Here is a 24,454-nt window from a genome sequence, read left to right on the forward strand (position 1 = left end):
GGTGACTAGAAGAAAAATGGCTCCTTTTTGTGCCTTGATCAGCACTCCAGTTTAGTCTTTCCTGATTTTTCCCCTTCATTCATATAGATGAACCAGGCAACAGTGGGAGTGACATTTTTTTAACATAGTGAGATGGTTATCCTTCTAATGGTAATTTGGAAAATTATATAGCATCTGAAACCATTTCACATTTTAAAAGAAAATTTGAAGATGAAGAAAATTTAAACAGATTGTTTTGACACAAAACAGAGACAATGCTGGAGGAGTTGTTTCCCTCAACATTGAGGACCATTAATAAAATAAGGAAGAAACTGCTACCCCTTAAGCTACATTACCTCACATTAAAGCTTCCTCCTGCTTAGACAGACTTATGATGCACTAAAAGCAGCATTGCAAACAACCCACATAGCAGATGTACTTTTCACCCTGACTTATTCCTGCTGCAAATCAAGGGACATCTGAAATGGAACCCTAAACTTAGAGGAGGACAGGGGAAAATCTGCCACACAAAGGCACCAATATCTTTTCTTCTAGTAGGAACTGTGAGTTTCTATTAGAAGTAAAGATCTGGTACACCTAAAGTACTAGCAGATGTCCTCAGGAGCTGATTCAGTGCTTTAATGCTACAGCTACTCTCCATATGCATTTACTAGAATACTACTACAGTCAGGTTGGCAGGAGTAACCAGTGGAACAGAACAAAAAAAGCTAGAAAAATGCATTTTTGAAGAAAACTGGTTTTCTGTATAAATGAAAACAAAAACATCCTCCAAAATACAACTGAATACTAATCTCCCTTTGTACACAGTGGTCAGTGAGTAAATATGGAGCATCAAAAGGAACAATTATAAATTAATAGAGGATACCTATGCTTATTACTCTGATGGCCAGGGAAGCTACTTTTTCATGTACTCTGCAGGCAGACAAGGACTCATACAAATTGTGGGGTATTTTCAAGTGGAAGCTTGAATCACAAATACCAAGTGGTCACAGAAAGGGAAGCCTTCTTGAGGAACATAGAAGTCTGGCCAAGGTAATGGAAGTGTATCACTTCCCTCAATTGTCAGAAATACTCGGCAAAAGGTCAGTCTACAAATCCAGCATAAATTAACTCCCCAAAAGCAATGAAAAAGATTCCTTAGAAACACAGCAAGGGAAGGAGCTTGGAGCAGAACTGAATAAATGTAGATAATTGGAGAAACTTCTACCGCTCTTATGAGTAGAGGATCTGGAGCAGAAAATTAGATTAGTTTTAACTGTAAGAAAGAATTTGCCAGGCTATATGGATCTCTGACCAGGCAGAAAAAAAAAAAACAAAACAAAACCCTTTGAATGCTGAGGAAAGCCAGAACTTCTGAGATGTGCCAAGGGACTGAACTGAATTGTTCTTAGCCCAAAAACAACTTCTAGGACCCTTGGAGCATAGAGATATGGGCTAAATTGAAACAACAGCATAACCAGAGATGCTCTCTAAAGTTATCCTCGACCTTCCTTCTCCTTCTCTGTTGTCTTTTCAGCACTTGTACTCACTTCTAAACTAGTTTTCATGAACCCTTAGGCTGTGTCAGATGTGACATTTAAGCCAGATTTTAAGGCAGGCAAGGGAAGTGCAAAAGCAATGCCACAGTTCAGAGATGGCAGTGCTCACTGTTTGGTAGAAACATTAACCCCAGGAGAACCAGCTTTCTTGACAAAACTCTTCTCAGTGAGCAAACCCACCCCACACAGGGCTCAGCTGCAGAGCCCCTGTTACAAGTGGGGCTTGAAAGGGAGCAGGGCTGTGGTTAAGAACCCATCCCTGCAAACATGGCAGGAGCATGCAGGTCTGCAGCTGCCCAGCATCATGTGGGAGTACATTGCCTTGACTTAGTGCCCAAAGCCTGCAGGTCATCACTCCAGGAACAAATGCTACAGGTGGACTCGTACCCCTGGGGGAGTGAATACACCCTCGGAGACAACACTCACAGTCCCTGAGACCTATGAATTGAGGGAGAACAGCCTCTTGTGTGAGAAAACAGGGAGAGAGATGACTTAGCTGGAGAAGCTATGATGGTTTATCAGCTATCAGGAGACTATTTCACAGCAAATAATCTTCTCCCCTTCCCTCACAGGCTTTTCTCTGCTGCAACTCATTCTGCAGCTTACATTGCACACGCACACACAAAGTGGATTATGTAAAGCTTTCTGTTGTTGCAGCTAGACTGTTTCCCTTACAGCTCATTTCTTTTAAGCCTGGTTTGGGTATTTCTACACTCCACTGCTGTCTGTAGCACAGACAAACTCTAATTGCTAATCAAGGGTGACTTTAAACATTCCTCATAGTAGAAGGAGCATGCAACATATCTCATATGAGTTAATTGATTTTTCCTGGAAATTATGAGTAACTGTGTCCCTGGAGCCATATTCTTCTCTTACTTTAAGTCATGTGAATGCATTGCTGTAGACAGGACAGTCAAAGAAAATTAAAGCAAAAATCCAGTTTAGAGGGTATTTGCTAAACAAAACACAAAACTATTCATGCTTAATAATGGCTGCCATTGCACACACACACACACAGAAAAGAGAGAGAGGAGAAAAAAAAAAGCTGTCAAGCTACTGTAGGATGAAAATGTTTGTTTCTGGAATACAAAAGGACCTGTATATCACTCTGGGGGTAGCAAAAGAGAATGGAATTTCTAATATGCAACACAAAGCAATTTGTCATTTCAGACAAGAAAATCTTTGTACATGTTTGGGTGGGATGAGAGAGGAGGCAAAAAGACAGAAACAAAAGAGACCAAAAGAAAGAGTACCTTCACTAGGAGCTCACCATGACCGTCCCAGTCAATCTGCAAATCTTCCCCATAGGTAAGGCGAATGGAAGTCCTCACCGTGCGCTGGATACGGAGTGCACCTTAAGACAACCACAAAGTTACAGTCAGTCGAGCCAGGATGCAGCACTTCATTGCCTGAGACTGCTGTGTCACACTGAACAGGCCACAAAGCAGGTGCCACAGACCAGGGGGCACACAGGTCTGCCAGCAATGCCCATTTCACACTTCCAAAGCTTTGTGTCTGCTCAGCAGTTTATAGCTGCATGAACTTGTCCAGAGGCTCTGCCTTAAGGGACTTGGGAACCCTAGAAGAGCATATATTATATGTGCATTCTGCAAAACCTCAGACATTAACTCTGACATTTTGCAAGATAATGAGGGATTTCAAGCTTCCAGATTAAAAACCAAACAAACAAAAAAACAAACAAAAAAAAAACCAAAAAAAACCCAAAAAAAAACCAAACAAAAAAAAAAACTCAAACAAAAAAAAAAATAAAACCAAACACACACCACTTTTAAAAGCATAGACTAACAGTGGTTTTCAAGACCATGTCTCTCAAATCCAGACCAGCTTAATTCTCCTGATTTTAGAGGAGCTGAGCCAAGATGTGTCAGCTGCATGGAGAGAAGCTGGAATGACCGAACTTCTAGAAGAGGCTGCAAGTTAGAATTTGGTATTGAAAACACTTTTTGAGTGAACTGGCCTCAGGCATGTCAGGAAACACTAGTAAGTAGGACCTCTTCAGTGGCTGGACAGAGTTAGACCACGGAAACACACCTTGTAGCAAAGGGATCTGTATGTCTTGCCCATTCAGTGAAATTCCTCCTCCATGTTTCATTTTAATGAGGCTGTTGTCCATATCCTGGATTCGGACAGAAGCTGAGCGAGTGCACACGGCATCAGGATCATCTGCACACTACAGAAAATGGAAAAACTGTCTTGAATCCTAAGCTTTCACTTTAGTGGTGACGTAGTCCCAGGCCCTGAAAGGCATTTTGGCATCTAATTCAGGAGGTGTTAAGTATCTCAACAGTTTTATGGATCTCATTTCTGTATCCCACAAACACCAAGCTGGCAGCCTTTCTTCCATTATTGTGTTGATCACACACCGGGGAGCCACCCGCAGCTCTTTTTCTTAGAGCCTGGAAAGCAATCCATGGGCATTACACCAGACCCCTGAGGAGCAGCTCACACCAGTGACCAATGACCGGCGTCCAGCCCCTCTGGCTTTCACAGAGGGACACGCTGCTTCACACGGCCCATAAGCCTGGGAAACAGCTACGTCATTCACACTGCCTGAGACTCTCGTGCTATTTATTTTCCCCGGCTGTGGGTTATGCAGATGAGGAACAGAGATTGCAGGCCCCGGGGTCTCCTCCCTGATTTCGAAATGGAAGTTTCAGTGGAAACCTGTTCTGCAAGTCCCAAGTGCAGACAACCTCAGAGCTGCATTATCAGAGTTTTCTAATTCAGGATACAGACGTAGATGGTGCATATGACTGTCACACCCTATTTCTCCATAGCCTGTGACTTCTTTCTTGCAGGGCAGGTTGATATTCTCCTTCATTCCTGTCATTCTCCTGACTCCATCTTACCCCTTCCTGTGTTCAATTCTTCTGTCCCCATCCCCTTGCTTCCTCCCTGCTTGTTTCAAGTATCCTTTTTAGTCTCCAGGTTAGTTCACCTATTCCCATGTGTAACATAGTCAATTAATTTTACAACCAGGTTAACATTCCTGTGACACCCTCTCCAGGGTCTCCTTCCCTTCCCACGTTGGCCTGGCTCCCTTTCTTGCCCCTCTCCAGCCATCCCGACTCGTTCACCTCTAGCTGCCTTTCTTACATCTGCCCAGGAAAACAACAAAGAAAGTCAGGAGCTGCTGACCAGCTACTGAGCAACAGAAACCACCAGCCAATATGACTTAATGAAAAGCAGCCCAAAGTTCTACTCTGCCAGTGCACCCTACTCAGTGGCCAAGAAAATGCCCTGGGCATTAATGAGCACCAGCTTTCAGGGTGCTTTGTAAGGGGCACCCTCGTCTGCATTTGTTTGTTCAGCTGGTAAAGAGGTAGTGATGACTCATTCTTCAAATCTCATTACAAATGTCAGTCTCCAGATAGGCTCCCAGGAATGGCAGCAAGGAGAAGCAAAACACTTATTAACTGAGGAGAAAGACTACATCTGTTATTTAAACTAATTATTTCATAGGAAAATTACTTTTATTGGCTTGTGCATCTGCCTTTCATATCATACTCCCACAGCCCTTCCTGCTCTCTCAAGAGCATCCACAAAGGGGCACAGGCATCAGCCAAGGCTGCTGTTACCTGAACAGTCTCAATGATCACAGAAAAGGAATTTTCCACACAGTCCTTGGCAAATAAGTACTGACAAATCCCGCTGAAGGTGAAATACTTGTTGTCGAAGCTTTTGAAATGGGCCTGGCCAGTGACAGAGCATTCTCCTGAAAAATGCAGAGAGCCATTAATCACCTCAGTGCAAGCTGCCAGCAAAACCCTGCCCACCCCCCCCAGCCACTGAGAACTGAGAAAGAAGGAGCAGCCCATGGAGCAGGTTGCACAAGGCCCAGGTCCCCTGCAGACCAGAAATCAGCACCAAGCTGCTTATCTCACTGTTTATTCCTGTAAATCATTACCAGTTGTTACAGCAGCACCAACAAAAGCTGGAGAATACTGTATAAATCACACTCAAGAGCTGAAATTTATGCCAACAGAAAAGCCAACATAATGCTTCAAATAGAGGGTCATAAGGATGTCAACAAACAGCTCAGCTTTCAGAACTGAAGCAGATTGGCTACTTCTGTAGCATATAACTCAGTGGCCCTGGAAACTCCGTGCAGTCACTCAAGCTCTCCACAGGCCAGATCATACTGTACAGTACATACAGTACATAACTGATGGGTGCAGGTGGCACTAACCAATTGCAAATGGCAACCCACACTCTCTTTTATGTAGGAACTAAGTTTTCCTCTTATACAAAGGAGAAACTGAGGCAAAGAGTGGAAGTACTAATACCTGAGACTGGCAGAGCTAGGAAAGGCACTCATGGTTACCCTGCGACAGTCACATGCTCCATACACTGGGCAATGTTGCCTCGTTACCCCTGTGCAGGAGCTTGCAACATCTTGACATAAAACACTTAAAATCCACTTTTACTTAGCCCAGTGGAGCACATCTGTATCCATGGAGCTGACTGCAGGCATTTTTACACAGTTCAAAATCAGAATTTACAGCAAGACTTGTTGGACTCTCACAGATGCTCTGTTCTTTTTCTGCAGAGGTGCCTCATTCTCAGTCTATGTTTCACGGATGCGTCTTGACAGATTGTGAGCTCTTTCTTTGTCTCTACACTGGTGTTTTTAGAGCATTGCAGTATGGTTTTATGAAAGCAACAGTGTCTGAAAGCATTCTTCACAATGGCCTCCTTGAACACAGCCCAAAAAAAGTGTTTATTCTTTTGTTGGGCTGCCTTGAATACAAATTAGTTATTCTAATATTAAAATATCTTATCAGAATAAAGACCTGGAAGACCACCACAGCGGGAGTTATTCCAAGGGCAAAATTTGTGTTAGACTTTACTCTGAGCCATTATGTTAAATAGTATAAAGCTAAAAATAAATCCATAGTTACAAGAGCTACATCTGAAGTTCTTGTAGAATAATAGAAAATTCTGGATTGTCCACCCTTCTACTATGAAAAGAGGGTGTTTAAACACATCAACATCTTAACATGTTTTGGTAAGTTGTGGCTTTTCATTTCCAGAAAGGCAATAGTCAGATGCCACAAGTGGGATGCTAAGTCATCTGCAAATGCACAGGAAGGCTCCAACACCACAGAGCTTGCAAAGAAATTCTTTCATTTGAGAAGAGCATTACACAGAAAACAGGGTAGACAGAGACCTCCTTGTCCAGAACAAAATTCAGGTGCTAGGCCTGCATTGGCAATCCACTGACAAAGGATGGAGAAAGGCTAAATGTTACAAGCTGGCAGGTAAGCCCCAGGAGTTGTTCTCTCTCCACTGCCTTTGAGTTCCACAGAAGCTCTGTCTAATGAACATCAAATGGAAATTTCACTCTTCAAAACATTACTATTGTTAACTATCTCAAATCAAAGCGTGCTAAAGAATAACATCACAGATCCTGAGGATTCCGAGCCTTGCACAGCCCTAAGAAAAGTCCAACACTCACTGAACTGTCTGTCATTCATGTCTGTCATCCCTTGGAGAGTAAGGTGGCTTGGTATTTTTAAAATCCTATTTTATGTTGAATTAAGCTTGGACAAAGGTAAAGCAGGTGTTATTCTACTCAACTTCAGAGTCAATTAACTGTTAATCATCACATGTGGAGAACAGATTTAAAGAAAACCAGGCATAATCCACTATATTGTACACAGTTTGATTTGCAAAGTGTTCTCTGCAACTAGGAACCAACAGGAGCTGTTTACAGCATGGAGAGCTAGGAACTGCTACCCCAGACAAGTCACAGCCCTTTGGCATTGCTCCTGGAAGGGAAATTTCTTTCCCGTGGCAAAGTGTCTTCTTATGGGTCCCTCTATCTATTCCATTTGGTGTAATGTGTCCCATGAGATTTCCTGAAAACTACTGCCTTCATAATTAATTTAATTATGATATCATCTTGAGAGCTTCTTGCTAGTGCTAGCCAGCTACTGCTAGTTGGCTGACACAGTACTGCCTTCTGAAGCACTACTTCCAGCTGCGTACCCAGCTTTATCACCAGACTTAGAACTAGGCAATTTCCACACAATAAAAGAAACCTTTCCTGACAAACTGGTTGGTAAAAAATAGTGGAATGCCTTGAGCTTACGGGAGTCTAGTAAGTACATCAGCTTTCTGTGACACATGATTTTAGAAACATTTGTTGCAAAATAACCAACCAACAATAAAAATATCTTGTAAGATTGCTTCAAACAGATACAAACAAGCAGTTAAATGCAGTTTCAGGTCAAGCAGGCCTTTCCATGGCTGGACATAGGGCAAGAACAGAGACACGAATGAGCCACAGAACTAGCAGGAGGAAATAAGGAAGGTGGCACTTCTCTCATCAACACACAGCATGAAAATTCACATTCCCGGTGTAGGTAAAAACCTGGAACAGTAGCCACCAGTACTGGTGAGCTTGGGAGGCTGATAGGGTAGGAAGAAGAGGAGCAAGAGCACCTGCAGATCTGCCTCTCCAGCCTGCCACCACTCATGGAAGGCAGAGTGGCTACCTTCTCCCTAGGGCTGTTGCTCCTTCCCCTGTAACACGACTGTTAGGGCCCAAACCCACGTCGTATCAAGAGTAATCCAGTCTACTCCCAGTACTTCAAATTGTTCCATCAACAAAAGTATGCTGATTCAGGAATCAAATAGGGAATGGTATCTGGTCACAGAAACCCAGCAGTGTTCCTCTACCTGAAAGCCAATCCTCTGAACATACAGACTCTCATATCTTGGTAAACTAAGTAATCAAAAGCAGAGCCATTTTTCTCACCAAACAGGATTTTTCAGTACCACATGTTAACCATACAGCCCGTCTGGCTTGTCTAACGGGAAGAACTTAGAAGTATGATCCCATCTGGTATGCACAGGAGCAAGCAAGAAACAACAAAGACATTCATTTTTTGTGTGGAAAAAATAAGTGTGAGGTAAGTGGGAGCGATGCAGGCAAAGCTTACTTGTCAAAACCTGAAAAGAGTAGAGCCAACATACCTGGGCATTCCCCATTGCTGCAGATCCAGGTGCCATGTCGACAAATGCTGGGAAATATATCACGACAAGTTAGGCAAGAGTACATGAATTCAAATGTTCTGTTGCAACTTTTTCCCAAATAGTTGAAAAAGGGGCCTCTGTTTCAGGGAAATTAGACTAGTCTCCAACACCTTTTCCATCTCACATAATCTTTCTTAATATATCTACCCCTTCTTACCATCATTTGACAACAACTGCTGGTAACAAGAGCTGGAATGGTTACAAAACTCAAGAACTTATTTTTTCCTCTGCCAAAGCTCTGTGTTTAATAGAGTTTTCAACTGCATTCCAGTGATGTGGAATGAATTTTGATTGCAGTTCTCAAGGTATGTCTATTAATACAACAGAATCATAGGAAAAAAAAAAAAAAGTTTGAAGGGACCTCCAGAAAAATCATATTGTACAACACCCAACTCAAAGAAAGGAACTTCAAAGCAAGATCAGGTTGCCCCAGGTCTAGTCCATGAAAGTTTAGAAATCTCCAGGATGAGGCCTCATGGCCTCTCTTGGCAGCTATCCCTCTCTGGGGGGAAGAATTTTTTCTTGTCTAAACAGAATTTCTCCTGCTGCAATTTCTGTCCATTACTTCTTGCTCTTTCACTGTTTGAATCTAAGAAGTTGTCCCTGTCTTATTTATACCCTCCCCCTTTTAGGTGATGAAAGTTCCCCCTTAGCCTTTAAACAAATCTGTTTCCCTTTGCTTCTCCTCATGTCATAAGCTCTCCTGTTGTGATCATCTCAAAAATCCTCCACAAGACTCTTTCCAATCCATAATCCTTTCTCTTGCAGTGGGGGCCCAGCACTGGCCACATTACTCCAGTTGTAGCCTCATGAGTTCATTACAGGAAAGTAATAATCCTTTTCCTTCACCAGTGAGCTAGGATTTTGTTAAAGCAGACCTTCATCAATCTGATGGCACACTGCTGAATCAAGCTTCACTTGGACCATTTCCTTTTCTGTGCAAGTTGTAAGGAGGTGGATTGTCTCAGCTTTAATATCTTTGAGTGGTGGATTTAGTAGCATCCTCCGCAGGCACTACTAGTAACCAGTAACCTGCACCGATAGTGACTGAGATGGCTGTCATTCCTGGATCTGTAGGATACCATGCCAGTCAATCCTAGAATCTCAAAAATAAAGTAAGTTTCAAGAGGTGCTAAGTTCTTCTTATTCCTTTAATTATCCAAGTCCTTGAAAACCATTTATGGGGAGTCAGTTTATTGAGTATGGTAAATGCAGAGCTGATGGAATGCTATTCTCCACAGGATGAATAACAGGAAGCATTTTCTAATCAGTGTCTATCAGGCAGCACTGATTTCCCAAGAGCAATAAGGTCAAAAGCTGTGGCCAAGCTCAAAGCTGCAGGCAGCTCCAGGGAAAAAGACAAAATACGATATTAATGCCATGGTTATGGTTTATATTCCATAACACATAGCGTAGGTAATGAAAAACTTCGTGTTAACAGGGATGATGCATAGACTATCTTCCTTCTGCATATGGTGGCCTTCACTGAATTCTCCTTCTGTGTTCTATTTGAAAACATCTGGGCACAGAGTTGTCTGAACTCTTTCTACAAATATGTTCACACTTACACATAATCAAGTCAGGAATACATTACTCACTCCTCTTCCTTTCTTTAAGCATCTAGCTTTCTCCCTCAGGTTGGCATTCATAAGTAAAAGAAAAATTGTGAGCCATGCAGCTGAGAAGATCAGCTTTGTGAGAAGTTCCAAGGACATGCCTGAGCTGACTCATCTTGGAAAGAAATGGGGTTTAGAGGTTAAATAAATGTAGGAAGTCAAAACAAAGACACCACCTTTGACACTAACCAGATATGGAAACGTGCTGGTCTGTCTTATCCACAGGAAACAGGTAGTTCTCTACTGTTTGAAAGAGTATGACCTTCAGATTGTTCTTTCAGATCAAATATCCCTTTAAAAGCAGACCTGATTTGGTCTTTGTGAACAGCTCATTTCTTGGAAGGGGTTGGCTTTTCCAAGAAGAGAGCAGATACTTTGCCAATGAAAGATAATTTTTTGTTGAAGTAGAGCAATTTCTAGACAGATCATCTAAAACAGTCACTAACAAGTACGCAATACTTATCTAGAGCAACAGCAACTGCATCGGAGCAACAGTGAATTTACCATGAGTTGCAGTCCTGGGAGATGGTGAAGCCAGGAGGATAATGTTTTCCAGAGTGGATGCAGGAGCAGTCAGAGCTTTCAGTGCAATGTTCACCGTCAAGGAGTTTTCCCTCTGGATAGATCAGGTAGCAGCAGATACACATGCCACACACATGCAGGGACACAGACATAAATATTAGATTTTTCTAGTTCTTCATATGCTTTGGAAAGATTTCATATGCATTATTATCCACGGTCAGTCACAGACAGCAAGAAAAAAGAACGAGGCTTGCCAAAAGCCTCACAGATGCTGGTGTCTCCTTTCCTTCCGGTGGTGTCTCTCCCTCAGATATGCTTGAATGCAGCATTTCTGGTGCTCCCAGAAGAACTCCTTGCTTAGCTAGTCCCCAAGTCCAAAATACACATATTGGAACATACATGAGTCAAACACAGGGAGCACAGTCAAGCGTGATCAGAGCTGGTCTAGAAATCTGACTGAAAAATACATGCACTTTACTGGCAGCAGTATAGGGTGTCCAGACAGGTTTCGTATTTGTCACAAGAGGACAGAAGAGGAGATGAAGCAGCGAATGAAGGAAAAAAGTTGAACAACATAAAAGTCTAGAAGACAGGGTCTAAGAGAAAGAAAGATTGTCATGTAGACCTGTGATTTCTTTTTACAACTTCTGCAGAAACAAAAAAGGTAGAAGGGCTAACTTCTCAACTTGGATCCAACTTCTGAGGTTTCCATATTATACAACTACAATTACTTATTCTATATAGAGGGTATTTTATCTTTCAAAGATAAATGGATGCACAGATGAGTTACAAGACTTCTCCAACTTCGCACTATAAGCTAGAAGACAGGCTAAGTTTATTTCTCTTAGATCCCCATATGATGACAGTTGATATTTCTCTGTTTTCAAAAGAGTTGCTCCAGAAAAACATTCTGATTGCTGAAAATCCATGTCCCTCCTCTTTGAAGGACTCCTTCCAATTGACTGCAGAGATTTTATCACTTTTCCCTGGTGGCAGTAGGCATCCCTGTCAACAGGACACAGGTAAGTCCCCTTTCTCCCATTGTTGCCATAAGGTTGCCTGGAAAGATCTTTGCTGAGATATTCAAAACAAGATCTGAGTATATAAGAGCGGTGTGGCTCTCCAGAGAGCACAAGAAAACAGAACGTCTGCCTTTTTTTCCTGGCAATGGTAATTCCATTTACAGCAATTAAAGCAACTGTGTGGTGCATTTAAGGAAAAAAAAAAAAATACCACATCAAACAAACAAACATATTCAATGTATTTGTTAGACAGATTATTTTTACTCTTTTAGGGAAGCTAGGAGAAGCTATAATCCTCATCCGAAATCTCAAATTCCTCTGTTCATCTGTGAGATGCTCCTGGATCTCTATGAAACTCAAAGTTCTTTCCTGTTGACTGTGCACCAAACAAGAGAATAAGTTTTTAACTGCTCATTCTTATTTGTTTTAATAGAATATTTTGTGTTGGGAGAGACCTTCAAAAGTCATCCACTCCAACCCCCCTGCAACGAGCAGGGACATCTTGAGTTAGATCAGGTAGCTCAGAGCCCCATCCAGCCTGACCTTGAATGTTTCCAGCGACAGGGCATCTACCACCTCTCTGGACAACCTGGGCCAGTGTTTCACCACCCTCACCACATTTTTTTTTTCCTTATATCTGGTCTAAATCTACCCTCTTTCAGTTTAAAACCACTGTCTTTGTCCTGTAACTACAGGTTTTAGTAGAAAGTGTCTGTCTTTATTATCAACACCTTTTAAGTATTGAAAAGGTCTCTCTGGAGCCTTCTCTTCTACAGGCTGAACAAACCCAACTCCCTCAGCCTTTCCTCATAGGAGAGGTGTTCCAGCTCTCCAATTATTTTTGTTCTTCTCCTCTGTACCTGCTCCAACAGGTCCATGACCTTCCTGTACTGAGTTTCATGCACTTCCTATCTACTTGTTCTTCATGCTGTAGCCTTTCTGCTGAGCTCCTGTTTCTCTGCTCTCCAGTTCTTGTCCCCTTAGACTTTTCCTGTGCTGAACTGACTGGTGCAGCTACCAAAGGAATAATATAGCCACAACATTGGTGCAGCCAGTGGATTAGTCTTCTTCAGCTTTTCCCAACACTCGTCTCTGTGTGTAAGATTGGCTCACTGCACACTGGGTAAAGAACTCTGCATTTGGGACAACACCAGGACTGCCAACATTATCCTGGGGTGCATTAAGAAAAGTGTGACCAGCAGACCCGAGGGAGGTTATCCTCCCCTTCTACTCTGCCCTGGTGAGGCCGCATCTGGAGTACTGCATCCAGTTCTGGGCTCCCATGTTTAAGAAGGACAAAGAATTACTGGAGGGAGTCCAGTGGTGGGGTACAAAGATGATTAGGGGCTGAGAGCACCATTTTTATGAGGAAAGACTGAGAGAGCTGGGTCTGTTCAGCTTGGAGAAGAAAAGGTTGAGAAGGAATCTCATCAATACTTATAAATATCTCAAGGGTGGGTGTCAAGAGGATAGGATCAAACTCCTTTCAATGGTGCCCACTGATAGGTTGAAAGGCAATGGGCACAGAATGAAGCATAGGAGGTTCCATCTGAATATGAGGAGAAACTTCTTTACTTTGAGGGTAATAGAACACTGGAACAGGCTGCCCAGAGAGGTTGTGGAGTCTCCTTCTCTGGAGACATTCAAAACCCGCTGGACACATTCCTGTGCAATCTAGTCTAGGTGAACCTGCTTTAGCAAGTGCGTGTGACTAGATGATTTCCAGAGTTTCCTTCCAACCCTAACCATTCTGTGCACAAATATAATAGCTAGTTCCTCCACAATAAAATAAAATCCTGTGCCTAATTACATTATCTATCACCCTCCGTGCACACCTTCCCAAGTCCTGCCACAGAATGACAGCGTTGACTCTCCAGTAAGTAAGAGACTGGCAGCTAAAGAGGAAAGTACTAAGCTCTGAATTAATGGGAATATTTAGAATGCAATTAACAACTCCTCAGAGGAAGTGGACATTGTTTTGGAAATCAAACTAGGTTCTCAGTAAACCTCCATCACCTTTGATATCTTGTACAGAGGGACAGTAAATACCTCTGTGCATTTGCACAAAGTCCAGATTTGAAGGGTGAAATGCAGAGACAGATCTATTAAAAACAAAACAAATAAACAATGGCAAAAAATCACCACACCTCTCTTCTTGCAGTTGTCTTAAGTACAACAGACAGAGGAGGAAGAGAAAAAAAAAAAAAAACACACAAAAAAAAAAAAAAAAAAAACAAAAAAAAGTGGTTGCTGGGCTGCCTCTTTTAAGACAATCAAATCTCCCGTACAAATGATTCAATAAGTGAAATTGTTCATCTGAAATCATGAAAATATTTGGAATTATATAATGGTCTTTACATGTACTATTTTTATGCAAGTAACTTCTTCGGTATATTCTCTGTTCTTTCTTTTTCTAACTGGATTCTTCTAACCAAAAGCAATCCAGAAGGAATCTAGATACATCAGTGGTAAGTGGTCCCTTACCAAGGAAGGCAATCTTAGAATTAGATGGTGCTGATTTTCACAGAAACATTTACTTTTTAGTTGAGTCTGAAAAATAGCCCTTTCATTGAGTGAGTATACAGGCAGTATAGAAACTGGTTTATTCTAGGGCATGGTCCCAGAAAAGACAAGTGTTTCTGATTTTGGAAAATTTAAGGGAAGACACAGCTTTCCTTCTTCTAATAAAATAGGTAGCATCACTGCCAAATGTTTCTCTGTAAATAACCCAGTAAATAAATTACCAGGGCAGCTGCAGCCATCAACACATTGTCCATGACACACTTCATTGATATTCAGACTCTGGCAGGTTCTGACACAAGGGGATACACATTCCTTATATTCCATGCCAACTGGACATCTTGGCCCTGGAAAAAAAAAAAATAAAAGAAATTAGAAATGCAAATTCCTCAATAACTCTTAAATAAATCCCTTAATTATCAAAGACTGAACCACAGAGACACCAAACAGGTCATATTCTCTCCAATCAATGATTTCTTTTTCAGAAGCAGAACATGTAAGAAACACTTGATTTTCAATTTGCTGCAATATCATAATCTGTCAGGTTATGTAGTAAACACTTAGAGGTTAAAGCCAATTTCTTTTCTAATAAATCAAGTCTTAATAATTAATGCCAAGCACATTTAGAACAATCAAACATGGGGGGAAGTTTTGCAATGATATCTAATTATTTTGGATAGACAAGCATGTTCTATACCTTTAAGCTCTGTAGTTATTCCACTCATTTGTGAAAAGACACTGTTTTGTGTTTCCAGAGAGAACTGAGAGACAGTTAAGACTCTGAAATCTCATCCTCCTTCTTCCAGAGAACTGCCAGCACAGGATAACACCCATGTTGTGTTTTTTTCACTGCTGTCATTTTCTAGGCTAGGCTATTAGACAAGCACACGCTATAGCCATCCCTTCATTTTGATGCATAGACATACCCCATAAGACTGCATGGGCATTGAGTGGGAAGAAAAGATCAGAGCCTGCCCTTTCACAGCAAATCCTCCATTGAAGGAAGTGGGAGGATAACAAAGGAGTGGTCTTGCCCTCTGCAGCTCCAGGGCTTGGACATCAGCTCACATTAGTACAGTGTGTCCAGCACTAGAGCCCTTTCAATGCAGCCAAGAGTTTCATTTCTCTAATACAACTATCATCATCATCATCTCCTGAGAAAGCATCACAACACAGATGAAGGATGATGGAAAATTTTGCTCCTGCTGTGGCCACACGTCACCTCTCTTTTTCCTGACTCAGAAAAATGTGGTTTGTGAAGTCAAGGGTTAGAAATTAGGTCTAGAATTCCTGGGAACAGGGAGGCCTTAATTTCACTTACGATTTTAGCTAGGTTCACCAACAGCCCTAGCAAAAATGGGTTCTCTAGCACACACTCTGATCAAGGAGACAAGATTTCATCAGGTCTCTTCCATGTGCCAATGCAAAGGTAAAAAATTACTGGTAGAAATGAGAATTTTCTCTGGTGTACAATCCCTTGAACAAGAACAATAATTGAGAATATGATATTAGAGGATTGTTGGTTTTTGGGGTTTTTTTTGTTTTTTTTTTTTTGTTTTTTGGGGGGTGGGCGGGGAGAGGGGGACCTGAGTTTGTTGGTTTGTTGGAATTTTTGTTTTTGTGGGGGAATTTTTGTTGTCATTTGTTTGGTTTTGGGCTTTTTGATTGTTTGTTTGGTTGGTTTTTAAGTGCACATTTTTGTGCTTATGTATTTAAATATGGTTCTCCAAAGGAGTTATGTGTGTATTTTGAGTCTGGGTACACACATGACCTTTCCTCTATAAAGGCAATCCATCCCAGCTATGCACTTCCTTGTTGAAAATCTTAGCAGAGATGCAGTCAGGACCTCTGACGTCAGCAAAATTGAGCTAGTAAGGGCAGCATTTCAAGATGTAATCAGGATCTCTAACCTAGACCAAATTTGACTTAAAAAAAGGCAATATCTCAATTTCAATGTAATTGTTTCAAGCAAAGAAAGGATGAAATGAAAAAATATTAAGGAGATCTTTTCATGACAGTTTTTGCTTAAAAGTACAGGCTGGATAAGATCACATATCTGAAACATATGTGAAATAGCTCTTAGACATCCTAGTCTGTACTTCTGTGTATCAAATAAGCCTTCACTGACTTTGTATACCATGGTGGGACCTATGGCAGCTCAGGATATTCCTCATATATGGTTCAAACAATCCTGCCTTAGGGACAGCAGCTTCTAACAAGAAGTGGGTCATGAAGAGCTGAAAGTGGAAGCAAGCAAAGGCACTTCAGATAAAGAGAAGCAACAGGGTCTTCTGATTTTAACCTGCCATTCCTGAATCAACCAGAATCAACATCCTAAAAAAGCACCAGTTGCTTTTAGCTGTAGGACATAAATCTGCAAGACAGAAATGACATCATTTGGGATAAGCAGCCTAGGAATAATCCTGTCAGCTTACTGCATGAGCTCTCTCCAGGCCACCCATCCAAAATTACTCCTTCATGAGCACAGCTTCTTGCATAATCAAGGAATACTGAGCAGTGACAGTCCATGCTCTGGGTACAGGCACAGATGTCCCTTTCACAGAGATCAATGTATGGCTCTGGATCAACTCGATGGTGGCACCGGGAGAAGGTCAAAGATGTTCTTAGCAGCTGGCAGGTTTCCATGACACCCTGCAAAACAAGTGAAGAGCAAAGGTTATTATTTCACACCACCATGTAGATAAATAACATCATAGTAAAGAGCTAGTAGTGAGTTACATCCATTTATCCACCACATCCATGGACACACAGAGGTACATTAACATACTGATGAATATAAAATTGAGTGTCATATAAGAGATATTTCACACAGAAACATGTCAGTCCGTCAGTCACCAAATGCAGATAAGCAAAGAACTGCTTCCAACCCATTGAAGAACCAGATGGTGTCTGGACTACCAGAAAGCCACACACAGCAAGAGAGAGCAGCTTCCAATTGAGGTATTTAGAAAGAAAAATGAACAGAATCTTTTGTATAATGCAGGAACCATGTAAGTTTTGGACTGAAAAATTAAGTCTACCTAGAATTCAAGGAATCAAATTTGTGTCCCACTTCTGGTCACATGTTCCCATCACTCCTGCTGTCATCCAGTGCATGACAGGTCAATTTAACAGAGATAAATGGCAGAAAAGTAACCAGTGAAGAAAAACTTTGTTCTGCTCTTCTCATGAGTTAAATCAGCAAGGTGACAGTGAAAGGAAAGGACTGTGCAGTGAAATGAGGGGGAGGATACAAAACTTCTCCTTTCAGACAGCAGCAAGCTATGATTCAACTTCTCTGTGTGTGAAATGCAACCTAAGGAAAGCTTAGTTTATGGCTAAGTTCTCCAAGGGAGGCTCCCAAACAGACTTCCTCTTGTGCAGGCATTATGCCACATTTCAATAAGTCTGAGACCCTCCATGCAACTTTCTGAAAGGATCACAGTGAGCTTAGGTAAGTGGAAAAAACAAAACAAAACGAACAAAATGAAACCACAAAACAAAATAACAACAACAACCACAAAACAAAAACCAACCAGGAAAAATTTTCTAATTTGAAAGAGAGAAAGAGAGAAGGAGAAAACCCACATTTTCATTTATTGGAAGAGGAAAAAAGGGGACTAAAAGCCTAGAAGGTTCAGCATATGTCTAGATGTCTTCGGTGAATGACAAATGGTATACTTGTATAGGAAAACTGCAGAGTAGAAAAGACTTTTCTTGCCAAAGGATGTTTTATCCAGATGATCAGCTAAAGTTAGTACACGTCTGAACTGAGAGAGAACTTCTTGCTTATGAAAACAAACCAACCAGAAATACCCGGTCCATTGGGAATATATTCAGAGTTTAGCAAAGTGCTCAGCGAACAACCACACAGACACAGAGTTCCTAAGCTTTCTGAGAAAGCCCTCAGGGAACTTAAAACAATGTCAAATGAACAATATTAGAGAGCTAAACATGATCATCCTCCAGAAAATCAACTCCAAGCCTGGAATAATTCTGATACCCAGATAGCAGCCACCATGCTGAACCAACTGGAAGAAAAGACTAGACGAAGGGGAACAGAAACTGAATAAATGGTGTTTGGTGCTGCTCTCAGCACAAGAAAGTAGAAAAACACCCTAACAGTGGAAATAACAACAGAAGCAGCCAAAAATTCTATTAAAGCATTACTTCAAAATGAAACTAATAGAATGAAAAGTGAGCTCAAAGTTTTTCAGGGGATGAGCAGGGCAGCACCTCCTGGAGCAAAGCCTTGATCTAGGTACTACCAAATGCAAGAGAAAGACAGTGTATGCAATAAGTCTGTTTAGGGTTTGCTTTAATAAGCTTTCTCAATAAGGTAATAGCCTTGTTAAAAAGGTAATACAGCTCAGCTTTTACGGTGCAATAGAAATCAGACTTTGCTTATTCTACTGAACAATAAAACTAGTCGAAACAATCTTTTATGACCACATCTATTACACACCAGTAAATGTTAGATATGAAACTTTTTTTTTCTTTTTTTTTTTTAATATAAAAATAAAGGAGATTCCGCAAAAAACACAAAACCATAAAATTAAACCGCTTTATTTCCTTTGGGTTCTTTGGTCATGTTCATTAACAACATACCTCGTGACTGAGCTCAAGCTGATTATCAAGAAACCAAGTGATATATGTTAGAAATCAACAAACCACTCCTTTACTCTATATAAAGGTTTTCTTGCCATTCAAATTGCTTCAGCTTTTCCAGTGACTTTATACAAGAAACTGTAGCTGAAATTTTCCCATCTTTTAGACGTATCTCAACTGTTGTGATGAATTACTGGATATAAGCTGGAACATAGGTAAATACAACTAGATATAAAACAAGCAAAAAAAATTCACCATGAGGATTATCAAAGACTGGAACAAACATCCAGAGAGGTTGTGGAATGGTCACTCTTGGAGATATTTGAAAAGTACATGGTCAAGACTCTCAGCAAGCTGACATAGGATGGTCATATTGCAAGCGAGGCTTTGGACTAGATGGCCTCCAAAGGTCCCTTCCAAACTAAACCATTCTGCAAATTTTTTTAATTGTTCTCCTTCCTTTCTTTAAAACTCAGTGGTCAGGCTGAACTCAGAGAGGTCTTTGTTCCTCAGTTAAGGGCCAGTATACGTCCTGCACATGGAGAGCACTGGAGACTGGTAGTCTTTTCCAGTGCTGTAGTGCTCCTGCTGATGGAGCAACAGCCCTGGAAGTGGAACCACACAAGCAAAGAAACCAACAGACAAGGGAGTGAAGCCTCAAACAGTGCTCAGAGTACAGAAGGCTGTAAGGTTAAAACTAGCATGACTGACTGCAGTAACCAAAATAGAGGCGAAGGTCTTGAAACTTCTCCTTAGACTTCCGAATGAGTTCTATTTTAAGTCTTTTTTTTAAGTGGGTTGGCGGTGTCCTGGCACTGACAACTCTTAGCAACTGCAAACTTGCTGACCTTCTTTCTGCCCCAGTCCCACCACACAGAGTTGTAGGTGGAATTTTGTACATTCTTCCAATTTCTGTGGCATTGCCTTCTGCTGTTGCATGAACTGCATTTGTTTAGTGTTTAACAATTGCTGTTAAGGAGATATAAGCTAAAAACTAAGAGAAGAAAGCAGAGACATTATTGTTCCCTTGAATTTAAACCCTATGGTATATAGATATACAGAATTGTTTATCCTGATCATTTGGGAAGGGTATATTTTCGTGCCATAATTGGGTATAATTTTTCAGAATACATCTTCTTTTGGTTCATCCAAAGGCAGAATGCCTTTACTTTCCAAGTAAAAAACATCCAAAGCCAATATGTTTCATACATCAATGCTGTCTGTATGTTTGAGCAACAACCAACTGAAGTCACTTCACCTGAATGCTGATTCAGCTAACCTGTATGTTTCAGGAGAGGAAAATGAGATTTTAGATATAGTGTGCCTCATTTTCAGCCCTAAAATGTATTATAGTATGACATGTCCATGACTTTGCTAGACCTGCTTGTAACCTCTACCATTAGGAACTACGATACAACTGTTGAAAACCTCTCTCACTTGCTTTCAGATGCTATTGTATTTTTTTATTGCATATAGAAGTACTCCTTGAGATATGAGTAGCACTATTTCTTATCAATTTCAGAGAAAGCTGAATTTCAGCAAATTTCAATTTCAGCGAAAGCAGCAATCAATTGAATTCTAATTTCAGTCACTTTCACATCTAACATGCTATTGATATAGTACCCTAATAAGCAAGGGAAAAAAATACATGATAAACCATTTCTATTAGAAATGAAATCTAAAAGATAAAGGTAACGCCTAAGAATGCACAAATCAGTCCTAATGCTTTAAAACATTTATATTTTTGTTTTGAAGGCTGCCTCATTACCACACTTATCCAGTTCATTCCACTTTTTACACTTCAAGATCCATGTTACCCATAACATTGGTCATCTGAGAGGCTATTAGGTCACTGTACTTCATTGAACGCAGCCTAAATCATCACATCTGAGTGGTGAAGAAAAATGGATCAGACAATGCAGAGATATTTATTCTTTTGGGTGATTATTCAAACAGAAGACAAAAAGTGCAGGGCATGGTAGGGAAGCTGAAGCTCCTTCCCTTCAACAACACCCAGTTTGGCATACTTTCCAGATCACAAGGCAAGGTAAGCAGCAGGCAGCTCTGCCATGTAGATGGCAAACTGCCTCTGGCCCTAGGAAGGGAACCAATGTACCTGAGAAGAAGCCATACCCACAGACAGAGCAGTAGTCAAACATGTCATCTTGTGTGCTCTTCGGAGGTGGAGAGCAGGGAGCTTCCATGAGCAACATTAGGGTAAGAGTATGAGCTGGGTCAAGACCTTCAGCTGATATATGGAGCCATCAATTAAGACAAAAGGTCTTCCTTAAAGAACATTAAATTGATCACATTTTCTACAATTTAAAGGTAGAACAACAACAGGGCTTTTTGGCTTCACCGCATCTTGCAGAGAAGCCATCTCTCCAAGGATGCTGTCAGGGAGGGGGTCATAGAGAGTGTCAAAGAAAACCTCAGCTCTACCCAGAGCTAGGGGACAGGGATAGGAAGAGCACACTGAATCAAAGCTGTTGTTTTCCTCACCTAGCAGCTGATCGCCTGACAGGGAGGGAGGCTGAGAGAGGGGGAGATTTACATTCCTGAAGCAAGCAAACAAAACACTCTGTTGAAAAGTCCTACATTCTTCAGCAGGCACTGGTTTGGCTGGACTTCTATTAATAGCACTGTGTTTATTCTTGCACAGTGAATACATTAAGCTAATGTTAAATGCTGTGAGTTCATCAGCTCACACAAGAGAGAAGATCATTTCATCCAGTTTGCAGGAGAGCAAACTTTAGCCAACAAAGCATCAATATTTAACATGATCTGTATAAAACTCCCATTAGTTGCAGTCTACCCATCAGATAAGATATCACCCTGAATGCCACTCTCTGGCCTCAGTTGCAATGTTGACCTTTTCTAAACATTAAGCTTGCCTGAAGAGAGAAAATTCCAGCAGGCACAACCAGTTGCAAGAACTAGCCCTGCTCTAGAGTTGTAACTGAATTTAAAACACAGCTCTGTCCCTCAGAAGGCATGTCAGCCAGGTTGAAACAACCCACACTTTGGTCACATCTTGGGCATCATGCACCATTTGGTGTTCAGTCAGTCTCAACCCTGACAGAAATGCCCCCCACACACTGGCTCAGCTCACTGAAGAAGCATAGGCTTGAGATTTCCAACCTGAAATCACTACTATATTTCCTCAGCCAAGTTAGTGGGCTGCATGGCTGAAGCTGTAATGCTAAGGGGCACAAGCATGCTTCAATGAATTTCAGAGCATACCTAATACAAGCATTCCCATCAAAAAGCTTAATGGAAGTATAAATAGTCAGAAGTTGGCAATCTTGCCTGAGTCTAAGTTAGCTTTTTCCAGGTAATGAGGAAACCAGCACTCAAGTAGCTGTAGAGCAGTTACGTTCCAGGAAGTGCTACTACTCTTCAGAAACTATTTCAGCCTAGTTTAACAAGTACCAGTCTAAAGGACTTGTATAGCAAGAAACCAAAGACCTTTTGGCCTCAGTTACTCTGGTCCAAATGTAAACCTAGCACCCACCAGATCATTCTGATTCACATGGAGTACCCGAGGTGAGGTGAAAAGCCTCAATGGATGAGGAGTCAATTTACCACAACGATCATAACCTGTAATACTATATTCAGTCCGTATATATTCAAATCTACTTTCCTCCCCAAGCTAGTGATCACGTGTGTCCACCCTGTATCTAATGGAAAGAAGGAACATTTTTTTATAATTATAAAAGAGGAAAGGAAAAAGGTTGATGCAGAAAAGGGGGTCACAGATTTGGCTGAGACAAGCAGTTCTGAATTTGACAAACTGGAGTTATTATCTGCGTGCACAGCTGAAGGAACCTCTGCCTCCTGGCAAAGGAAATATCCTGGTGGCACAGAGACTTTGCAACACCTACAGAGAACATCTCCTCTATTAAAAATAGCCTGGATGAAGCATCTCCCCATTCTGGTGGATCACAGATAGATGAACTGCAACACCTTCACAAGTATGATTTGCAGTGGTGGTACCTATAGAGGCTTCAGAACTGATGCTCCCCTGCTGGCAGAATCATAGAATCATTTTGGTTGGAAGAGACCCTCAGGTTCAGAGTCCAACCATAACCTAACCCTAGCACTAAACCACGTGCCTAAGAACCTCAATTGCCTTTTAAACACTTCCAGGGATGGCGACTCAATCACTTCCCTGGGCAACCTGATCCAATGCCTGATAACCCTTTCGGTGAAGAATTTTTTCATAATATCCAATCTAAACCTCACCTGGTGCAACTTGAGGCCATTTCCTCTTGTCCTATCACTTGCTACTTGGGAAAAGACCAGCACCCTCTACGTTATGATATTCTTTAAGGTAGCTGTAGACAGCTATAAGGTCTTCCCTCAGCCTCCTATTCTCCAGGCTAAACAGCCCCGGTTCCTTCATCTGCTCCTCATCAGACTTGTGCTCCAGGCCCCTCACCAGCTTCATCACCCTCCTCTGCACTCTTCCCAGCAGCTCAATGTCCTTCTTATAATGAGGGACCCAAAACTGAACACAGTATTCAAGGTGCAGCCTCACCAGCACTGAGTATAGTGGCACAATCACTTCCTTAGTCCTACTGGCCACACTATTCCTGATACAAGCCAGGATGCTCTTGTTTTTTTTGGCCACCTGGGCACACTCTTGGCTCATATTCAGCTATCTGTCAATCAACAACCCCAGATGCCTCTCTGTCAGGCAGCTTTTCAGCCAGTCTTCCCCAAGCCTGTAGGGCTGCCTGGAGTTGTTGTGACCCAAGTGCAGGACCTGGCACTTGGCCTTGTTAAACCTCATGCAATTGGCCTTAGCCCAATGATCCAGATAGTCCAGATCCCTCTGTATGGCCTTCCTGTTCTCTAGCAGATCAACACTCCACCCAATTTGATGTCATCTGGAAACCATTCATGACTGGCCACCAACTGGATTTGCCTCTGTCCACCACAACCCTTTGGGCCCAGCCAAATCAAGGGAATTAACTACGTAATTCTCCAGGTACCACCTAAACATGCCTTTCCCAAGCAATACCAAAGTTTATTTGGCAACAACTCACACTTCAGGTTCAAATGAGCTTGTGGTTTCATGGTCATCTATTTTACTTTTGTGTATTGGTTTGGGTTTTATTGGGGGAAGAGGAGTACAGTACTAACATTTTAGAAAGAATAGTGTCAGGCATGCTGCAGTAGAAGAGAAAAATTGCATTCACTAACTAGCGAGTACACTGTTCCTTTCTTAAGACTGCAGTAAATAAGACATCAGCCATGACATGCAACCTCCAAGGTGACTTCTCTACAGCACCCTAGTGCAGAAATCCTCCTGCTGGCACCAGCCAGAGAATGAGAGGTCACAGAGTTGTCAGCTCAGGAACAACAAACACAGCTGCATCCTGCATCTAGTCCCACGCTGGCTCACAGAGAAGCTGGAAGAGCCCACAAACAGCACAGGCATGAGCTGAGGATGTGTCATTTCCACCTCCTGAGTGCACCTAACCCTGCTGCACCACAGCAGGGACCCGAATATGGACACTGTCAGCCCCACAGTTAACTCCTGCCGGGCTGGACAAAGAGA

General features: G+C 41.7%; 1 protein-coding gene across 1 annotated transcript in view; it reads right to left on the bottom strand.

Annotated features, from left to right (window-relative positions):
• The window catches only part of VWF (von Willebrand factor), a gene marked incomplete at its 3' end in the record, with an annotated part of 145,307 nt that overhangs the window by 107,577 nt on the left and 13,276 nt on the right, over nucleotides 1-24,454 (bottom strand). The window contains exons 7-13 of the mRNA XM_080343088.1: nucleotides 16,716-16,932; nucleotides 14,505-14,627; nucleotides 10,721-10,832; nucleotides 8,541-8,587; nucleotides 5,138-5,274; nucleotides 3,591-3,729; nucleotides 2,792-2,892 (exon numbers count right to left, since the gene is read on the bottom strand). Coding sequence (XP_080199214.1) covers nucleotides 2,792-2,892; nucleotides 3,591-3,729; nucleotides 5,138-5,274; nucleotides 8,541-8,587; nucleotides 10,721-10,832; nucleotides 14,505-14,627; nucleotides 16,716-16,932 — 876 coding nt within the window. The remainder of the gene's footprint in view (nucleotides 1-2,791; nucleotides 2,893-3,590; nucleotides 3,730-5,137; nucleotides 5,275-8,540; nucleotides 8,588-10,720; nucleotides 10,833-14,504; nucleotides 14,628-16,715; nucleotides 16,933-24,454) is intronic.

Source organism: Nesoenas mayeri, assembly GCF_963082525.1.
Source record: "Nesoenas mayeri genome assembly, chromosome: 1".
Lineage (NCBI taxonomy): Eukaryota > Metazoa > Chordata > Aves > Columbiformes > Columbidae > Nesoenas > Nesoenas mayeri.